The following is a 16,262-nucleotide window of genomic DNA, read 5'->3' as shown; positions in this document are numbered from 1 at the left end:
TGAGTGAAGTTCTTAACAACTTAAATAGTATAGCAATAAATAAACCATCATTGCTAGAGAGACCTAAAATGAAGAAGACATTAAAAATAAATCAAAGATCTCAACAGTGGACAAACAGTAATTCACAGCATTAAATAGGCCTCAGGAGCCCACATTTAATGGGCCCTAAAACAGTATTAAAAAAAAAAAAAACCATAAAAATTTGGAGTGCAAACATATACCTATTAAACAAAAATATCCTAACAATGTAAAATTGAAATAAATTATAAGTAAAGAAAATAAAATGAGGTCATAGTTCACTACATTGTGAAGCTTAATACCATCCATAATGGTGAATCATACAGACCAGCACATATCTTCGTTTTGGAGGCCTTTACACCTTCGATAATTCAGGTTTGCAAACCCTCTACAATGTAACAAGACTTTTTAATTGGGATAAAACTTCTGAGACTAAAAAAATCCAAACTGTCTTAAATTACAGAACTGTTCTACATGCTGTTCCATTGCAAGCAGTCTAGAGAAGGAAGGGAAGGGGGGAAAGGAAGAGAGAGAGGAAGGAGGAAAGGAAAGGGACTTAGCTTATTGCTTATTCTATCTTTTTTCAAGATCTTGTGAGGATCAAGAATATAAATTACAACCCTTGTAAATATTAGACAATCAACACTTCAAATCACATTTTCTGTTATTATCAATTTTACCAACAGGGTGCCCCTTCCCTGCTCCTCCCATAAAAGTGTTGTCAGTTGACTATTTTCAACAAATATTACCTCAATATCCATTCTCACTAGAACCTTAAACAACATTAATTTATCTTACAATACTACTAAAAAATTGCCTTCACCTGAAAAATTTTTCTTTGCATTTTCCTGTAAATGAAAACTTTACTTAAAAATCCATTAAAAGTTCACGTGGCACTAAAAAAAGGTTTTCTGTACATTTGTTCCTATATTTGCTCTTAAATTAAACAAATAAAATAAGGTAAAACAAAGGAAGGTTGAATACCATGCAGACTTTCAGGTAACCTTTTTCATCATCCTGAATATTTTACCAAGTTTTGCAGCTCTGATACTGGACACCACTTCAATCTTGCTTCCACAATACAAAAGAACCTTTCAAAAAAAATTCTCATCTTGCTTCGAGTTGTCCTGGTGCGTCAATGATATGTTCACAGATGTAACATATATAATTCATAGCACCAAGCTGTTTGATCAGTCAGATAGGTTTCTAGTACACACTTCATGCACACTCACACTTCTTTACTGGTGCAACTATGATTCTACACAGATGTTTTGTAAATTTGCTGTCTCAACAATAAAAAATAAGTGCATCAAGTTTCTTTGTACATTCAAGTCACTTTCTAAGGTAAATTGTCTACTGTATGTACTCCCAACTGCTTTGGTATTTTGTTTCAGTTAATTGACAGTGGACATGGGTGTTTAAGCATGTGTACTGATCAGTTGTGACTGGAGTGAGTGGAGTTTTACTAGAAGCATGTCTTAGACCAACAATTTTGCATGTTGAAAGAAAGATTTTAGAATTCTCAATGGGGTTCAGACTACATGCATATTTGGCCTACAATTGTTCTGGGATGTCAGTATGCAGGGTTCAAATTAAAGTGGAAAACTGCTAATGAGCATTTAGGCTATATGTCCCTTCCTAGCCACATTCTGCTTCTTATTTTGCAGCTAGCTTAATTCTGTAAAGTAAGGATCTCCTTTGCAATAACTCAGATTGATACAAATTTAAAACCTCCTTTTCATGTGAGTGCATAAACTGCTATTGCCACGCGACTACTAGAGATTTAATTATTTATTACTTTTTCCTCCTACTTCTCTCTTTTGCTCTCTTTATAATTCTTTAGAGGACAAATGCCTTTACCTGGCAGAAGTCATTTGGAGTTGCTAGTACATGGTTTCCAAACATTCGGTGGAGAAGAAGCTGGATCTGTATTTTCACAGTAATTTTGGCCCTACTATGGGAATGCTGTTATTTCCCTCAGCAATCAGTAAAGACTGAAAAATATTAGTGACTTGCATCACCGTGATATGGTATAGCATTTTTCAGGTATACGGTTCAGCAGTTGAATCAGATGGGTTGAATTTTTAGAAAAGGTGTTTTCAAACTGAAGAATTTCTGGAAAAAAGGTAAATCTTGTGGTGCGTGGCCTGATTCTTACAGTTCAATCTTGCATGCGGGAAAAGATTCATCTTGCATAACAACAGTGCTGCTGCTTGCCAAAACCATGATGTTGAGGTCCTGCTGTTTTTCATGGGTCTCTTGGTACCATTCTCTCATCACTTCTGAGTCATGGGTTGGGATTAAGGTCACCTGCAACACAAAACAGAACTCCTGAGGAATGGACAACAGAAGCAACTGATAAGAAAAATGTGTTTATAAGAAGTCCTAACCAACAAGTATGATTACCTTTTGGAAAGAGTGGATCAGAAAAAAAAAAAAAAAAAAAACAAAAAACCCCATGTAGATAAGATAAAATGACTGAGAAGAAGCAGTTTGTCAAAACAAAACCTTGGTTCTCTAAGGTGCTAAGGTGCACCTTTCCAGAGAAGTAGCAGTCTGTAGTCTGCACCAAGAGCTCTTCAGATTATGGCCAAATATTTTGTTTACTTATTACTTCATGTTGGAAAGGCACATGAAGTTTCCAAATGTCCATGTTTACCATATAAACCACGAAACATTCCTACTTACAAAATACAAGGTTTCCAAACTTGGATTATATATGGTATAGCAACAACATCAAGTAAACAAATGGCCCTGTAAACCAGTTCCTGTTTTATTTTCCAGAGACAGGTCAGAAGGGCCAGAAATGGGGAAACAGATGAGTATGGTGCAGCTCTGTGCCTCACTTGAGTGTCCTCTCATATCACTGGTGAAACAAGGTGTCCAGGCTGGGAACTCCTGTCTCCAGCAGCCACTGCTCACTCCATAGGCACTCTGGCTTCCTGTAGTTGCTTCCCATAGAAGATTAAATTTCCAGGTAGAAATACTAGCAAAAAGCCTACCTGCATGTTATCGTCCCACTGGGCCTTGCCCTCCAACAGGGAGTCCAGAACAGCCCTGCTTGGCTCCTCAGATGCAGAATCGTTCCCGCTCACCACATAGTAGGATGACCGCACCCTCTTGAAAAACTCAACATCAACATTTTTTCTATTGCTGTGGTTGGGAATGTATACCAGATCCAAATACATCGGAGGTCCGGGAGGGACTGCTGTAGATTTTGCAGACTTACTATTTCCAGGTCCTTTGGAAATCAAACAAAAGAATATAACAGGCTAGTTAAAACATGCATTTGTTAATTACCACTATAACTGCTGAGATTATATTCTTAAAATTGCATTAGTTAAACATTACATAGCTACAATTGTACTTCTGTGTCCCCTGAAACACTTATGGCATTACCCTCCTACATCTAATAACATATTCCAACTTTGTTGTATGCCAATTACAATTGTACTGGGAGGAAAAAAATTGAATAAAAATAACTATATAATACAATAAAAACTCACTACCACATAACCAACATTTGAGTGAACCTTTTCCAGTAGTATACTACTAAAATCCAACAATTACTATGCATGTCTGTGATTACTGAATTACCATTCAATAAATGGCAGTATTATTTTCCTAGTTAAGAAGAACAGCTTTTTAAAAGTCTCAGGTATGCATGATTATAAAAGCTAGGGTCATACAGGGAGCCATGCAGAAGTGATCCTGAGATTTGGAGTATCAGCATATACCAAGACATAGTGGCTGTTGGTATGCTCAGACTGTCTTACATGTACATCAGGAAGACACTACATGTGAGAAGAAAGAGGGGCAAAGGGGAACTTGGGAGAAAAGAGAATCTTCCTAAAGCAATTACTGCAGGAAACTGAGAACAAATGTTTGTTTGCCTGCTGTATCCTTATTTGCATACACAAACTAGCCACTTATCACAAAAAATAGAGGGAAACATGTTTTTGCTGCTATACATAGTGTAGTATTTGTTCTAAGAAGAGGTCAAAAGGAAGTTCAAAGTTTAAACACATTAAAAATAGTAGCAAAAATAGCTGCTTTTGCTGCACACTGGATCACAGTGTGAACTGACAATCAGGATTCAATTAGTAATTTTATCTAGATGATCACTATTTATGTTTTATTGACCTCCTCATGATGTTACAGAGGATGAAGCTTGTTAAACTAAATTATCTGAACAGTATTCTATTTAGGATCACATATTGTAAATACAGAAAAGTCCAATACAATTGTCTAGTGTGACCTGTCATTCATCATAGGGCAATATGACAAATAAGCATCGTAATATGATAAGATTTCCTGAATTAGAGAGTTTTTAATTATTCGGTTATATTACAAAATCTTTTATCATCTTTCATCATAAAGAATCTGTGATACATCTTTCTGAATTGTGGATACCAACATTGGATAAAATATTAGACACTACATTTTTCACTTAAATGTCATTATAAAATAGTCTTGTCTTCAGCATCATTATAAAATAGTCTTGTCTTCAGCACTAGAATATACTTGAGAAGTATGCTTCAAGGAAGAAGAATCTAATATAAAACTGAAGTGCCGGAGAAATGTACAGCATGAAGAACTGCACTGCTGCTTTGAAAAACATCTACTAAGAGAGACATGCAAATATTGGTGTAAGAAAGGAACAGTGGACCACTTAAAAGGATGAAGCTACAGATAGCTGAATGCTGGTTTGCTTGTACTGAATCCTTGTAAAAAACACTCAATAGAACATCAGTCTTGACAAGAGCAAAATCCAAGCATCCCCAAAACACTCTCTAACAAGATCTGACAGAAACAAAATATTAGCATAATGTGTCCTTCAGTAATCTAATTCATATTTTATTACTACTTGGAATATACAATATTCATTCAAAATTACACTAGTTTTCTGTATGTTTAGTCATCATTGATGGCATAAAACTTTAACTGAATTATATGATATACATGCTCAGTTCACTGAAAGTGCTCTTACAACTGTTATAATTTTTTAAAAATACTATTTCTAAAATTAATCCAGCAAAGTAATAAAAACGTCCAATGTCTGATTGTACCTATGCCTCTCACAATATTGAATTGCATTATTTATATTAAGAACATTATGCTTAGATGATTCTTACAATCAATAAAGTGATTTACTTTACTACTGATTTCACTTCACCTACAGAAGTGGTACTTTTAATTCTATTAGTTGGTTAACAATTCAGACATTTAGTATTAAGTTCTTTATATTTTATGTACCCTTTCTAATTCTTTACATCCAAAAAAACCTGACACATCAAGTTTATCAGATTTCAAAAGTTAACTCAGTAAATTTCATTCATTTAAATGTAGCCATAATACACCAGATTTATATTTAAAACATGAACTTTGGGGGTTTGCTACAAACCACATTGTCAGTTGATATAAAGTCAACCTAATGTCACTGCAAAACAAAGAAAATCTTAAGATTAGGGAACTCCTATCTATACCTGTGGTTGCAGTCTTTGCTGACTTGTATGTTGTTGTATTTGCTGCATTCTTGGTGTCCTTGTCTTTATCTTCCAATCGAGACTTTACTTCTGGATTAGAGATATTTTTGGTTGCTTTCTCCACAGACTCCTTCTTTTTTGGAGAAACTGTTTTGGAATTTTTTTCTAAAGATTCTTTTACAGCTGGTTTGGGTGAAGCCATTTGTTTTGGTTTACTATCACTTTTTTTAACAGGAGAAGACAACTTGGTCTTAGTGCCCTGTTTTTTTGTCTTTGTCTTTTCTTTGAGGTCCTTCTTCAAAGGTTTACCCAAATTTTGATCAGTGGGCAAAGTCTCTGGATCAACCATGGAGACATCAGGATGCCTAGGGGAAGGACTGTGATCCTGCAGTGGGACAGGTGGTGGGTCAATTTGTTTGTACATAATTGTCTTGTCTGCTGGAATGGTTTCTGACTCATCTTCTGAATCAATGTTAGCATCTGCAGTGATGGAAGGGCATTCTTCAGTCTCAGGGGGAACATCTGAATCAGTCTGAGATGGGGCAGACTCGCTCATGGATGTGGGAGGGGTTTCGTCACACTGCCGCTCTTGCTGCTTTCCCCTAGAAGGTGGCTGAGCTCTCCCAGATTGAGTTAATGGTTTCTTTTGATATTGAGACTGTTCTTCACTTGCAAACCACTCAAGGGGATTTGGGTTGATAAATGAGGGTGAAAGTTCAGTTTTAGGATGTTTATATTCGCAGGAGGACACAAGGCATAAGTCAACATCTCGATGGGATTCTGCTAAAGGTTTTCCTGGAGTAAAATGTGCACTTGCTTCATAGGAATAGCTAATAGCTTTCGATGATCTGATGGTTTTCTCAGTTGTCTCAAATGAGTAATCTGTGGCTTCAGGTGAGCTGGTGGCTTTCCCTGTTGTCTCATAGGAATAATCTGTGGCCTGAGGTGACTTAGATTTTGAAACTGCCCCATAGGAGTAGCTAATATCCTCTGGTGACCTAACAGTTTTCTCTGTGGCCTTGTAAGAATAATTGAGTTCTTCTGGTGACCTGCTGCTTTTCTCTGAATCTTCTTTTTCTGGGCTGATTAAAGGTTCTGGACTGTGCTTTGTTAGGGGTTTCTGGCAACCAAATGCTTTGACAGAGGACACTTGCAAAGATAACGATGTGTGGCCAGCTGACACAGCTTCCGTGATTGCAGGAGATGAATCTGGAAAACTAGGAGAGTACAGAGGAGAAGATTCCCTTGGAGTTAATGGAGATAGGTCAGACTTTGATGAAAGCTTTTCTCCTAGACTCTGCATCTTTTCTGAGATAAGAGAAGAATGTAGTGTCATATGTTTGGGTGGAACAGCACCTGAAAAGGTTTCTTCTGGCAGTGGCGAAGTTAACTGGGAATGTGTATGAGCTGATGAAGTCGAGGATGAAACTTCAATTTGAGAAACTGAAATAATTTCTGAAATGTCCTTCTCCTGAGAGTAAGATGACTGCTCCACAGGGGAAATCTTCCATGCAAAAATAGAGTCCTGTATATTTGAAGGGCTGTAATCTACTTCTGTTGGTCCATTTTCAGATATATGGTGTATACTAGTGCCTACAGTAGCATAGTCTGGAGATTTCCTGCTAAAGTCCATTGTTAAAGACTGCTCAGGAGACTCCTGACCAAATTCTATTGACATAGTTGACTGCTCGGGAGATCTGTGATTGTGCACTGGGGTTCTTGATTTTGTAGTTTTAGGTGAGAAATCAGGTGGAGAAATTGACATGGGCCTTGGGCATTCTTCCTTAGATGGAGACATGTCTGTTTCCTGAAACATTGTTGGTGTTTGTACAACCGACACTGAAAGGGAATCATCGACTTCAGTAGAGTGGGGTGATCCAACCTCAGCATGCAAAGAAGGAGACACATCATCAGTAGTTGGTTCTGGAAATGAACTAGTAGCAACAGATGCTGTAGAGACAGAAGCTACTCCTTCTATGTGGGAATAGGTGTCTTCTGCTACAACCTCATCAACTGGAGTTGCAGATGTGTCCGAAACAGTGCCTTCCGAAATTGACATTTTGGTCTCTTCTTTTAAGGAACCAAACTGACCAATATCTATTTGAGTAGGTGAGAGATCACCTGCTAACTTCTGCTCATCCAAGACCAGTGAAGACTGGGAGCTGCTGGGTTCTGTATCCCTAATTTTCCTTTCTAGGCTTAAACCTTCCTTAATTACCGTAAACTCCATGCTTTTTTCATCTTGTTTTTCTTGGAAAAGGCCCACAGAGCTGGCTTCAGAAGCTGGGCTCATCTGAACAGGTGATTTTTCCTTTTCAGGTTTCCCCTCAGAAGGATTTCCATAATCTCTGTTGGGAAACTTTACATCATCACTCAAAAATGTATCATAAGTGGTCTCTGAACCTATCAGTGGTGGATTCCATAGAGGCAAGAGAACCTTTTCAATAGGAGATTCTGAATCTGGCACAGGCTCATCCATAGGGCTTATTCTGGGTTTTTCAGACTCATCTTTGTCTTCACTGACTTCAAAGATAACAGGAACTTCTGTTAACTTTTTACTGATTTCAGAGGGAATCTGACTGGATTTTTCATCAGTGGGAGATTGATAATAAGGCGTGTGGCCAGAACTACCAGCAGCAGACTGTGAGGGAGATGCTACTTCTAATGTTTTATGATCAGGGCTTGCACTGTGCTCTTTGGCAACTTCTTGATGTACATCAGACAACGTAGCAATGGGTACAGGCTCAGCCAAGACCTTGATCTCACTGGGAGTGAGTGAAAAGTTCACACAGCATTCACCCAGTGGTGTTTTGGCAACAGGTGATGGAGGGAACAAACTCTTAGCTGGGGTCCTGGCTGGACTATGTTTTCTATAATCTTCTGGATAGGCTTCTTTGATTTCTAATTTGTCAGTGCCTTGGATTTCATTTCCTTTTTGACAGTATACATCTTGGAATGCAGATTTACAGAATTTGTCTTCCTCTAATGAAGAAGGTGGCGAGATGGTAGAAGCTGAGGCATTATAGTCTTTACCTTCTGTGGCCTCTGTTTTGGATCCCTCTGATGATCCATTAAAAGCATCTGGAAGTGGAGAAAGTTTAGGTCTAGAAAATTCTTGAGAGTACAGTGATGTCTCATACTTGGTAATGTATATATACTCTTGAGAAGGTGACTCACTTTCCTCATTGTTAGTTTCATCACTCATGACATCACGGGGTGTAGACATTTCATCCATTGGAGTTGGTTCACTGGATATTTCAATGGTAGACTGTGTATAAACTGAAGTAGCAGTGAATTCCTCATGTGGATCTTCCCTCTCTTCTTCATCAGAAACAGTGGCTTCACTTTCTGAACCACCAGGTAATGTTTCATCACGAATAGAAGAAGACAGTTCAACTGCTGGAGACTGAGGCTCTGAGTGTTTTGTTGGTGTAAGTATGAGTAGGCCATATTTATCTTCAACTTCACCAGCTTCTGCATCTTTGTCTACCACAGCCATCACATAATCTTCTTCAGCTTCTATTTTTTCAGTTTCCTCTTCATCTCTAATGTCTTTTGCTTTGTCTTCTTCCTCTTCTTCAGTCTCTTCAGTTTCTGCCTTTTCTACTGCTTCTTCCCTGTCTTGCTCAGCCTGTTCATCTGATGCCTCATCATCTGTGTTTTCAATATATTTTTCAGCTTTAATATTAGTATCTGCTTCAGCCATTATTTCATCTGAACTCTCTTCCATTTTTCTTGCTTTCTTCATATATGGTTTTGTGGTGACCAGTTGTGTCTTTACCTTCTCATCTTCACCTTGTTCTTCAGCTTCTTCTGTCTCTGCTTTTTCCTCATAATATCCTCCTTCATATGATTCTTCCAAGACAGTTCCCTCATCTTCAAACTTTTCATGGTCATCAACCCTGTGCTTTTCCACAGGTTCCAATTCTTCAGGTGTTTGTCCACACTCACCCTCAGCCTCTGTGGTAGTTACACCTTCATCAGAGGACTCAGCAGGTCCTTCATTATCTAATTTTTCTTTTTTGACTTCGAAGGCCTCTTTTTGTTCTGTGCCAGTGAGTTTCAGTTCATCTTCTATAAGTGCAACTTGAAGTTTCATTTCTTTTATTGCTTTTATTTCTTCAGCTTTTAATTCCTCAAAATCCTTTGTTAAATCCTCTGGTGAAGACATAAGGGATCTCTCAACTTGAAGTTCTTTTTCACTAGTTGTAATTTCTGCAGCTGCTACAGTGGTGGTAGTGGCTACAACTGCTGCAAGGGCACCTTGAGCTCCACTGACTTCAATCTCCTTCTTCACAGTCTTAATTTTTACTTTTTCCTTTGGTTTTCCAGCAGATATTGCTTCTTTTTTAGCAAGTTCCTCCCTCTTTTGTGGTTTAGGCTTTGCTACTGGCTTTTTTACTTCAGTCGAGGGAGCAGATGTCTTCTTTGTTTCTTTAGGAACCTTCTTGATGTCTTTTTTGATTCCTTTTTCTTCCTTCTTAATTTCCTTCTCTTCTTTTTTACCTTCTTTTTTAACTTCCTTTGGTGGAACTTCTTTCTTTACTTCCTTCTCAGTTTCCTTCTTCTCTTCCTTTTTCACCTCTTTTTTAACTTCTTGCTTGATCTCTTCTTTTTTGTGGTTTTCCTCTTTTTTGATGGGTGTTTTCTCCTCTTTTTTAGAAACCTCTTTCTTTGATTTTTCTTTTTCCTCTTTCTTTTCTGCAGGTTTTGCTTTGACTTCCTTTTTCACTAGCTTGTCCTTTACCACTTTTGGTTTTACATATGTAGCTTGTTTTTCAGGAGTTTCATATTTCACTAATTGTTCTTCTTTACTTGTTACATCTTTTTCTGCCACTATTGGTTTGGTCTCCACTTTTGCTGGTTTCTCTTTTTTAACTGGAACTTTTTCTTTGCTTTCCAATTTCTGAATCTTTTCCAGTGCTGAATTAGGTTTTGCAGGCTCCAGTGTTTCTTCTTTAGATTCCTTTCTGACAGGCTTGCTTGGTATCTTTGCAGCAGGCTTCAGACTCTCCTTGCTGTCTGTTCGCTGTTTCAATTTTGCTTGTTTCACAGTTGGACTAGCAGTGTTTCCAGTTAGGTCTTTTTGTGTAACCATTGGTTGTTTAAGAAAGTCTAAGTGTTTGAGTTTTTCTAGTCCCTCTAGAATATTATATTGGGTGCTGTTTCCAGGAAACAGAACTCGGATTATTTTTTCTACAGGATTAGCTGGATGCCACACAATCAGGGATGAGACAGAGGTGAAATAGGATAATGGAATGTCTAGTTCTTGGCCATTTGGTAGCAGAAATTCAGCTTTATCTTTGCTAGTACCACTCCACTGATGCATAAAATATTGCATCTCTTTGCTATTTTTAACAGGATTAAGCACATACATCTCAAGTTTGCCAACTCCCATTTTCTGAAATAAAATTATGGGGTCAGTGGTATTCCCTACGTTTCTGAAAAGAGGTTCTGGTTTCATAGACAATTTGTTTAAATACTGGAGAGTAAAACAAACTTCTTCTACACTCCTTTTTACTCCAAAGTCAGGATTCAGGTTCTTCAGGTTCTCAGGTATATTAAGGAATATGACTCCTAAATCAGGTGAGATCAGATTTTTCATCCAGTCACTGTTGGTAGTAGACCCTTGGGACTGTTCCTCTTCTAACTCAGCTATCTTTCGTTGAAGCATGCTATTGACTCCTGGCAGGTTATCATCTCCAATGTGAGTGAGTAGAATGGAATCTACTCTGTCCAAGTGCCGGATAAGTTTCCAAAAGCAAGATTTTCTTTCGGATCCTCCATTGATAAGCATGTTGAATCCATTCACTGCAAACAACGCAGAGTCCCCTCTTCCACCAGGGAAAATATAACAACAGGGTTTGGAGAGTTTCAAGAAGCCTCCTGAAGATGGAGGTTCCAAAATGTCAAAGGGCGATGGCACTTCTACTGATTCTGACAGATACTCAGTGAATTCAGAGAGTCCTTCCATTTTGGGCAATATGGAAGCTGAGTTGAGTTTAATGTTAATAAAGTCTTGAAGGTTGTGTCTGTCAAGGTTGGAATTTTTCCATTCTCCTTCCTCAGGGCAGAAAAGAGTTAAACTGGCTTTGTTGGCAGGGTGTGTGGTGCTCAATAATTCACCAATCTAGGGTTGTAAAACAAAACCACAAGAGGATGTATGTAAATTAATTTGTTAATGACAATTATTATCAGTACATAATGCTTCTGGATGAGATAAAACCTTTTTCATTCGCTTCTGCACTGTTGAGTACCCATCCTAGAAGCTAAAGGAACCTGTGGAGCACAATTAGTTTTCTACTGCACTTTTTTTAAATGCAAAGCTTATGAGGAAAGGTCCCTTCCTAGTGGCCTAAAGGAGGAAAGTACCCTGAGGCTCCCCCACCCCTCCTCTACCCTTTATAGGACAGTACAAGCTTTTATTTAGAGGGGGTGATGGCTATGAAGCTAATGTTGCCAGAGTTGCCACTATCTCTGCCATTGGTTCATGTCTCCTTGCTACCCCTGCCCATTCAGAAGAGTCAGCCAAATATCTAAGGGAAACAGCACATCCTTTTAACAAAGAAGACAATAACTGCAGCCCAGAGAAGGCTAGAATACTCCTGGAGCAGCTGTCTTCCTCATCCCCTCCTTACACAGGATGTATTCCACAACACCACAGTTCTTTTTGCAGACTGGCTTCTGGCTCCCAGACTGCAGGACAGTTTTCCAGAATACTAAGAAATTATTTATTGCATCAAAAATGCAAACAGTTGCAAGTTTTGTATTTGTGAGGCAAATATAGTTATATATGTTCTATTGTTCTGGTTTTGGCTGGGATAGAGTTAATTTTCTTCACAGCGGCTAGTATGGGGATGTGGTTTGGATTTGTGTTGAAAAGAGTGTTGATAATACAGTGATGTTTTAGCGAATGCTGAAAAGTGCTTACACAGAGTCAAGGTCTTTTCTGCTTCTCACATCCCACCACCAATGAGTAGGCTGTGGGTGCACAAGGAGTTGGAAGGAGACACAGCCAGAACAGCTGACTCCAACTGAGCAAAGGGATATTCTATACCGTATGATGTCATGCTCAGCAGATGAAGCTGGAGGAAGAAGGAAGGGGAGGACATGTGGAGTGATGGTGTTTGTCTTCTCAAGTCATCATCACTCATGATGGAGCCCTGCTTTTGTGGAGATGGCTGAACACCTGCCTGCCCATGGGAAGCAGTGAACTAATTATTTAGCTTTGCTTGCATGTATGGCTTTTGCTTTTCCTATTAAACTGCCTGTCTTAATACACGAGTTTTCTCACTTTTACCCCTTCGAGTCTCTCGCCCATCTCACTGTGAGGGGAGTAAGCAAGCTGGTGTATGGAGCTTAATTGCCAGCTAGGATTAAACTATGACAAATATGTATATAAATACACATTATATCATATTATGCAATATATGATATATTATAATGAGTTATATATATAGTTTTATAAATAAAATAATATAAATTCAGGGTTAAAGAAAGAACCAAAAAAAAGTGTTATGGTTAAAATCAATCGTGTTTTTATTTTAAACACTTGGATCACAAAAGTGAAAATCTAGAATAACTCCATTAATTTTGACAGTGTTTAATAACATGTGTCCTAGTTTCAGCCAGGGCAGGGTTAAATTTTTACAGAAACTGGGAGGGGGGAGTGGTCAGACCCTAATGTTATTTAATACCCTCTCATGTCATTGCCAGGGGTGGGGGAAAGGGACTGTCTCTGGATTCGGAGGAGAAGGGTGTCCTTTTTCCAGTCAGGAGAAAACGTGGTCTGGAGGAGCCAGTTGGGGTTTTTTATGGTTTTCCATGTAAATAATTTCTTTGTCTTATACCTTTTGTTATTAATATTGTTGCTGTTACTGTTCGTTTTCTTACCATGTTGCTGTTTCCAGTAAATTGTTCTTATCTCAACCTGTGATCTCTACCTTTTGTGCTTTCAGTCAGGGTGGGGAGGGGGAACAAGCAGTGTCTGGTTTGGGAGAGTCTTGGTGGGGGCACTAAATTGGGGAGTACCATTCCTAAACCACAACAGCCTTATTTAGCACCCAGCTTGGGGCATGAAGGGTTGAGATAACAACAGATCTGCCTAGAGTGTGTTGGAAACAAATTTGATCTATGCATTTTTCTGTATTAGGTACAGAGCCACTGGTCACAATGTCACTTGGTTCTGATTGACAGGAGGCTGAACATGAGCCAGCAGTGTGCCCAGGTGACCAAGAAGGCAAATGGCATCCTGGCCTGTATCAGGAATAGTGTGGCCAGCAGGACAAGGGAAGTGATTCATCCCTTGTACTCAGCACTCAAGTACTGTGTCCAGTTCTGGGCCCCTAAATTTAGGAAGGATATTGATGTGCTGGAAAGTGTCCAAAAAAGGGCAACAAGGCTGGTGAAGTGACTGGAGCACAAGCCTTATGAAGAGAAGCTGAGGGAGCTGGGGTTGTTTGGCCTGGAGAAGAGAAGGCTCAGGGGGGACCTTATCACTCTCTAGAACTACCTGAAGGGAGATTGTAGCCGGGTGGGTATCTGTCTCTTCTCCCAGGCAACTAGCAGTAGGACAAGAGGGCACAGTCTGAAGCTGCACCAGTGGAGATTTCAGTTAGACATTAGGAAGAAATTCTTCACAGAGAGAGTGATTGGGCTATGGAATAGGCTGTCCAAGGAGGTGGTGAAGTCACCATCCCTAGAGGTATTTAGGAAGAGACTGAATGTGGCACTTAATGCTATGGTCTAGCAGACAAGGTAATGTTAGGTCAAAGGTTGGACAATGATCTCGGAGGTCTTTTCCAACCGAGTTGATTCTGTGATTGGTCTGTTCATGTGGGTGTGGTACTCAATCCTGTATATACTCCTGAATGTACTCCTCACGGTGTTCTTTTTCAGAGTAGGAAGATGGATCAGGATTGCTTTGTTGATGTATTGTGGGATATCAGTTTATGACATGATAACATCAAGGGCAATGAGGGTCATTTAGGATGTGTATTCAGTGTTGCTGTCCTACCCTTACCTCAGGCAGTACCTTTGGAAGTCCATTAATAATCCTACGCAGTCTGTTGGGGGAACAGGGGAGGATGATCTTTCTCAGCTTTTCACTCCCTTTTCCTCATTCACACCTGTTAAAACAGCTTTTGAGAATTTTGAAATCCCTTTGGATGTTAAAAAAAGCATGTTCTTGTTGCTAAGTCTGCCAGGTCTCCTCAGTGCGTTCCATATCATGTTTGGAGTCAGGACAGAGATTTCTAGGGAGGTTATACAGAGATCTGCCCTGAGGATGGATAGTCATGAGTGGCATGGAATGTGGGAGAACATGGGCCAGTATTTGGAGGATTATTGTATTCCAATGGTTTGGAAGTTCACCCCTGAACAAATACAGGACCCTGTTAAAGGGATAAAATATGTGATGAAAAAATGCTGTGGCAGTTCCAGAGAGGCACAAAGTTATGCAACATGCTGGGCCCTGGCTACTATTTATCGGACACTGCTCATCACTAGACAGCACCCTTAGGGGGAGGAGGAGGAAAGCAGACCAACAGGTACCATACCCACTCAAACTGCAGATGAACCAGAGGAACAACCCGAGCCAGTAGCAGTTGCCCCTATACAGAAGAAGAAATCCAAGACAAAATCAGTTCACTCAGTGAGGGATAAAGAGGAAGCAGGGCCCTCAGAACAGGAGGAAGAGGCAGGGCTGGAGATAATCACCTAATCCCTATCCCCGGGTGAACTATATGTGAAAAGATTTCAGCTGCCAGTCAGGAGAGCCCCTGGTGACGTGGCTGCTCCGATGCTGGGATATTGTGGCCCACGGTATGAAACTAGATGGTAGTGAAGCCAAGCAAATCGGATCCCTGTCCTCGGATGTGGGCATTGCCAAGGGGATTGGGAAGAGGATAGAAACTCTCAGCCTCTGGAGGTGACTGCTGCCCAGGCTTTCCCAGGCTTGGCCAGGCTTTCCCAGGCTTTCCCAGGCCTGATTCCTCCTCAGATCCGATTAAGGTGAGTGAGGGGTGGGTCAGGCTCGTTATTAAGTGCTAGGGGAGGCTATATAAGAGCCTCCAGGCACTCACGCACCCCACAGGATCAGACTAACGGGGCTGTGGCACAGCAATTTCAAGGCATTTCAAGCAGGCAGGACGCAACCAGCTTCCACTTCTCGTAGGTGAGTGTGCTTTTTAAAGCTAGCAATGGTTTCCAGAAAAACAAAAGCTGTTACTGCTGTTAATACTAGGAGTGTGTGTGCTCAGACACTCCCCTCGAAGAAGGATGCAGCCACCCAGGTCTCTGGGCGTGCTGAGTGTCTAAGCCTGGCGTTGGTACCGGAAGATGGTGTAGGAGGTAGCTGTGTACGATGTGAGCAAGTGAGTGACTTGCTGTGCCTGGTAGCAGAACTTAAGGAAGAGGTAGAGAGATTAAGGTGCATTAGGGAGAGTGAAAAGGAAATTGACTGGTGGAGTCAAACCCTTTTGAACCCTAAGGAAGTCCAACAAGAGACAGCCAAGCCCTGCCCCTCCTGCCCTAAGGCAGATAGAGCAGACCAAATTGATGGGGGACAATGGAAACAGGTCCCTAATGGGAGAGGTAAAAGAACTCTCTCTCGACCCCCATCACCCCCCAGGGTGCCCTTGAAGAATAGATATGAGACCCTGGACCCAGACAGTCAGGTAGAGGACAGCCAAGAAGATCTCTCTGGAGAGCATCCTGGTTCAGCCCTGTCTAAAAGACGGATTACAACCACGGGTAGAA

General features: G+C 40.1%; 1 protein-coding gene across 1 annotated transcript in view; it reads right to left on the bottom strand.

The window, feature by feature from the left end:
- Positions 1-2,172: 2,172 nt before the first annotated feature.
- Positions 2,173-16,262, bottom strand: part of LOC114069324 (microtubule-associated protein 1B-like) — a 32,028-nt gene continuing 17,938 nt past the window's right edge. Inside the window, exons 3-5 of the mRNA XM_027906028.1 lie at positions 5,505-11,634; positions 3,021-3,259; positions 2,173-2,328 (exon numbers count right to left, since the gene is read on the bottom strand). Coding sequence (XP_027761829.1) covers positions 2,173-2,328; positions 3,021-3,259; positions 5,505-11,634 — 6,525 coding nt within the window. The remainder of the gene's footprint in view (positions 2,329-3,020; positions 3,260-5,504; positions 11,635-16,262) is intronic.

The sequence above is a fragment of the Empidonax traillii genome, unplaced genomic scaffold (assembly GCF_003031625.1).
Source record: "Empidonax traillii isolate 1590-97213 ecotype Southwest subspecies unplaced genomic scaffold, ASM303162v1 scaffold1239:size188522, whole genome shotgun sequence".
Taxonomy (NCBI): Eukaryota; Metazoa; Chordata; class Aves; order Passeriformes; family Tyrannidae; genus Empidonax; species Empidonax traillii.
This window is presented reverse-complemented; position numbering and strand designations above follow the sequence as displayed.